At 50.9% G+C, this 4,977-nt stretch overlaps 1 protein-coding gene across 1 annotated transcript; it reads right to left on the bottom strand.

The window, feature by feature from the left end:
- Positions 1-3,331: 3,331 nt before the first annotated feature.
- COL26b_014372 (uncharacterized protein) lies at positions 3,332-4,452 on the bottom strand (the record flags this gene model as incomplete). Its single annotated transcript, XM_053186944.1, has 2 exons — positions 3,332-4,171; positions 4,234-4,452. The coding sequence occupies 2 exons, from the start codon at positions 4,450-4,452 to the stop codon at positions 3,332-3,334; spliced, it is 1,059 nt and encodes a 352-aa protein (XP_053029110.1).
- Between the last annotated feature and the right edge of the window lie 525 nt (positions 4,453-4,977).

The following is a 4,977-nucleotide window of genomic DNA, read 5'->3' as shown; positions in this document are numbered from 1 at the left end:
TGGTCCGCCTCTTTAGCCTCCCCGCATGAGCAGGTAAGCAGTGCTTCCGTGTGGTTAAAGCGTTGATGATACTGTTCAAAGTCCCCGTGGCCTGATCGAGCTGCTAGGAGATGGTGAAGGATAGCTCTCGGTAGAGCTAATTCAGGAGGGCAGCTAAGGGTGGCTTTAAGCCCCCGCTGGGTATACCGGGGGCTTGCTTCTTACAACAACTACTAATGCTAGCAAATTGTACTTCTGGCGTTATGACAGCAGGAGCGGTTCCTTTGTGACAGAGTAAGCGCTCTTTCCCATTGCCTTGGGTGCTTTCCAGGGCATGTCGGCTAGATGGGATAGCTACAACGGAACGGAGATACGTGGTTACCAGGACAGTCCTCCACCAATATATCGTCATCCACAAGTTCTGATTAAATGTGGACCTATCAATCCTCAAAGAACATCAGAACGGCGAAAATTCGTGTAGGGGCCTCAAGAACGCTCTTCATCTTTCAAAGATAAGTCGAGACGGGGTCACTCTGACTTCTTAATCCAGCAACAACAGGCAGCATCATAGATTTACTGGGCGTTGAGTATCCGGCTGTCCACCGAATGACCCCTCTGGCTGGCTACCTGGATCATTCAGAGTCTTTCGCTCGGTGGCTGCATAAGATGAGCTTTAAGTTCCGATACGTACGGAGGAAGTGTGAAAGAATGCTACAATCACCTCGAAAAACACTGATGCGATGCTTGCTTCAAGGGAAGGAGACCCTTTAGTCGTTCGTCATCAATATATAGCTCAGGTTGATGGCGCATACTGTAGCAAGACATCTTTTTTGTTATTACTGGAAACCAATATCTCAGGCTGGATAAATTATCTTAGTTAACCTACTTGATGCCTCTCGTCACATCACGCTGGTGTTGGTCCGCATCTCCCTACATCCGACCTGCAGTTCTGCCCTCTCTGGCTTGAAATTGATGGATGCCTTATCTCCGAGTGGTCTTTCTGAGCGAACACTAGGCACTCCAACGAGGATGAACAACTGCCCAGACAGTCTCTCCCTATAAGAACCTCTGCCGTATGCGTTGTAGCGTCTTGTGCATCAAAATCGTTCTTCAAAGGGTTTGAATGATGCCTGTAACTCTACCTTGTGACCAACTCAGACGGAGGTATCAGTCTCTGAGATCATCTTCGTAACTTACGCTCTAACCGAATAACCTCGTAAATGCGCGATAACCGGTCCTTCCGCATTGAAAGATACCGCTGAGACACGGTCGTTGCCAGGGTGCGTCTACCTTGACCACCTAGCAGACCGCTATATAACCCGTATAGAGCCCCCCCGACTCACGAGTAGTCTCTTCACGCTTCGATCACCGGTCTTCAATCATTGCATTTTCTCAGCCCGCCACAGTCGTATCTACAACACAGCTAGGCATGGACTTCCCTGCAATCTTTCTCTATAGAACTGCTCGAGTAGCAGTGCGGCACGCGGACGGAACCTTGATCATGACGGAGGGCGTAGACCAGCAGATTTTATACGTCACGCAGAATGGCACGATAGGCGGAACAGGCCATGTTGCTGGCTATCTGATGCAGCAGAACATGTTGAGTGTTCGAGCAGAAGTCATACGCTGCTCTATGCACCCCGTTTGCAACCACCTTTGGGAGATCAGCAGCAAACACTGGAAATTGTGAAGAGCCCCCGTTCGGTCCATTGACATCGACCTGTACCCTAACGAAATGCAGACGAGTGAGATTCACATCTCCTTGGCAGCCCTTTGCCCAGCTGGCCTGGGTGACTCTCCCCGACGGATACGGATGCACTGCCTGGGCTTATTTTGCTCACGCTCCTGGCGACGTGGTCGTGCGAATGGGACCCTCCGGCCGGATAGTTGACAAGGCCAGTCAGACGAGCATAGCCGGCCGCCGATCGCCCACAACCTGCTCGATCCACATCGATCGTATTGTTCGTGGTGATTCGATCGTTATTTTTCTACCAGATGACCCGGTGCTGGCTCCCGTGCTGTCGCTGGCATTCCCACCGAAGATTACAAGCTGGGGTTGGCAGGCAATGCAACCAACCCCGAGTCTCGTCGAGGAGGGCCCCTTAATTCAACAACAGACGGACGTGGCCGCCACTTTGTTCAAGGGTTCTTTCTACGCTGAGACACCTTCAACGACAGCAATCAGTACTTACAGTGGCACATATCTGGCGACTGCAGCAAATTCCGAAGCCAGTCCCCAGGCTTCCTGTCACAATCACCCAGCTCCATATGATCTCACGCGTTCGACACAACATCAGACGCCAAGACAGTATCGCTCTCCTTACATAGACGTGAAGCCGGCATCAAACTTGAAGCAGGCCGGACAGTCAGATGAGTCTCCAAATCAGCAGCCCCGCTATACTGCTGATCACGAAAATGCAGCCGGTGATGTGGACGACAGCTGTATTGTTGTTAAGCCGCTATATTGAAACGGTGTTGGACCTGTAATTTATGAGAAAGCTTGGAAGAAGACGTCGTCTTTCAGGAATATCTAGCTTATGCTCGATATCACGCCCAGGTAAACAGCACTCAAGTCTGTTAGTACTATAAATCAATAAATGACACAGTCTGCGAATTGCGTTTCATGTTGCGGAAAACGATATCTTGATCATCCTCAATTTCGATGCCTGGCGGCAGAATTGTATCTTCGCCACGATAAAAATTTCGACCTATACTGTGACGCTGTTGGGAATTCATAATGATTACACCGAGTTGCCTCGAAGAGGAAGCAGCCCGCGCCTTATGAAGGAGACGTGCCACTGTAAAAAGTAAGCCATGTGGATTCGCAAGTCATGTGATCCCAAGCAGAAAATACCGCGACTGAGGATATTTCTTCGGTTCCCAACTTAATAGTGGCTGCGCAAAAATCATTGTGTGGGAGGGTTTGTACTGGACGAAAACGCGTTAAGAACCACTTACCACCCCTGATAAAGACACAAAAACACCTGGGCCGGGCAATGTCCGCGTACAACAAGAGCTTAAATATGTCTTACTTACTGAAGTTCTACTTACGTCTACTCGCGTCCAGTTGTAGTTGAATTAACGTTCATCCATTAGGTATGGGCAGTAGTATTGCCGTGACAAGACCTCACCAATGCCCCCCACGACCGAGGCACATGCACCAACTTAAGCATGGGAAATGACCACAGTAGCCTAAGCAGTCAACTCCAAATTCATGAAAGCGTTGAATATTCATGAGATCTCCGAGGGGTTGACAATGCGTGCATGTGATTCTACGGATTTCGTGGGTGCATTGATCTCTCAAATCCTCCCTTCTTCTGGTTCCTAGCACCCGCTATTGCCTGGAATTTCCTCACTGATGAGCGCCCAGCGTGGTTTGGTGAGCATGCCCGGTGTGAAAGTCTCCTTGCTGCCTGGCGAGTCGAATATGCTTGAAAACTAGGTAAAGGAACCGCTGAATCCTTTGAGAACTCCTCGTGGCATGGCAGACGCGCGCAGAAGTTGGCGGCGTCCTCGGGGTTTTCTTCCCTCGCTTTAGGGCTGCCTTGCTCGTCTCCGCCCTCGCTTCCATCAACCCCTCGCCTCCTGTCTTTTCCATCTGCGATCTTTCCTGATCAGAGTTGATGTCGGTGGACCCTCCCTCCAGCTTTCCCAATCCGCTTTCATCAACTGGGCCCAAAACAGGTGCACAATTGCCGTCACCCTCCATTTCGAGCAGGTCATGCAAGCCAAACTCAAGTAAACCGACGAATGAGTCCTCCTCGCTCTGGTTGATTGCACTCGCAGTATCAGTACCACCCATGACATAGTCCTCCGTGCCGCAGACATCTTGGCCGAACTGTGCTGTCTCTGTAGGTAGCCTATGGTCTGCTAAGCTAATGGGGTCTTTGCCCGAAGGGGCCTCGTCTCGCTGGCAGTCTGACGCCGTATTGCCGAAGATGGCGACGCAATGCTCATCAGCCTCAATTTCGTGGGGAGCGTCCGCATCTTCATTCGTAACTCCATTCGTCCCTGCAACTTCGGTTACAACAAAATCAGGCTCTTCCTTCATGCTGCTTGCAACCTCTACCATTCTGGTGTTACCGGTCTCCATCAAGATTTGACTAGGTTCGGCATCGGTTGTCTTCCGTCGACGACGTGTGCCTCGGCGTTGGCCCACAAGCTCGTGCGTGCCGTTGACGACTTTCTCCAGCTGGTTCGAACGCACGTCAGTTTACGCGACACATGTAACAACGATCTGCTGCCGCGGCTTACAAACTGGTTCACGTCGGGCATACTTTGGCCCTCGGGGATGTAGACAGCTCCATCCAGTTGTCCATAGGTCGGATTGAAGTGAATGACGGCTGAAAACACTCGAGCCGCCTTGCCCAGCTGCACAGCCTTCCGTTTCGCGCTTGTCCCGCATTTCCGGACCTTCTCTTTAGCCTTTTTGTCGTAGGTGAAAACGGCCTCGTCCGGCACCACAGGAGCCATGTTCTCTTGACTTGAGTGATTTGAAGAGGTTTCCAGTTCGAATGTGATCTACAACATCACAATGACCGAGACTGGCTATTGGGACGTGACTGCATTGCCATCAAATACGACTTCTGTCGGACGGAAGCAATCATGGGCTTTGTTATGGGCTTCAATGTGAGCCAGTTTGCTTTCTCGCCACTTTTTCGTCCTCTTGCTGCTTTTGCATTACAGTATACCGTGATACCCTGTGCATCTTCGCAGTCACAATCAACACTGGGCTCCGGTTTCCAGGTATTCGAATGGGTATTCCGTCAAAGCTCAGCTGCTTTTGGCTGAGCTTGGTGGCTTGATAGGTAAACCCCAGTGTGTGGGCGCGCGCTCGAAGCTGACGCTGTTTGTATGTGGAAGCAAACAATGGCACTTAGCTTGTCCTGGTGACTAAGTTGATTTCACCAGCAGCCGATGATTGCTTTTCGAACGACGTAAGCTTTCAGCTGCGTAGCAGGGGTGTCCGTATCTTGCCACCTCGCTCGTTCGAAGATT

The sequence above is a fragment of the Colletotrichum chrysophilum genome (genome assembly GCF_026319265.1).
Source record: "Colletotrichum chrysophilum strain AFK26 chromosome Unknown scaffold_352, whole genome shotgun sequence".
Lineage (NCBI taxonomy): Eukaryota > Fungi > Ascomycota > Sordariomycetes > Glomerellales > Glomerellaceae > Colletotrichum > Colletotrichum chrysophilum.
This window is presented reverse-complemented; position numbering and strand designations above follow the sequence as displayed.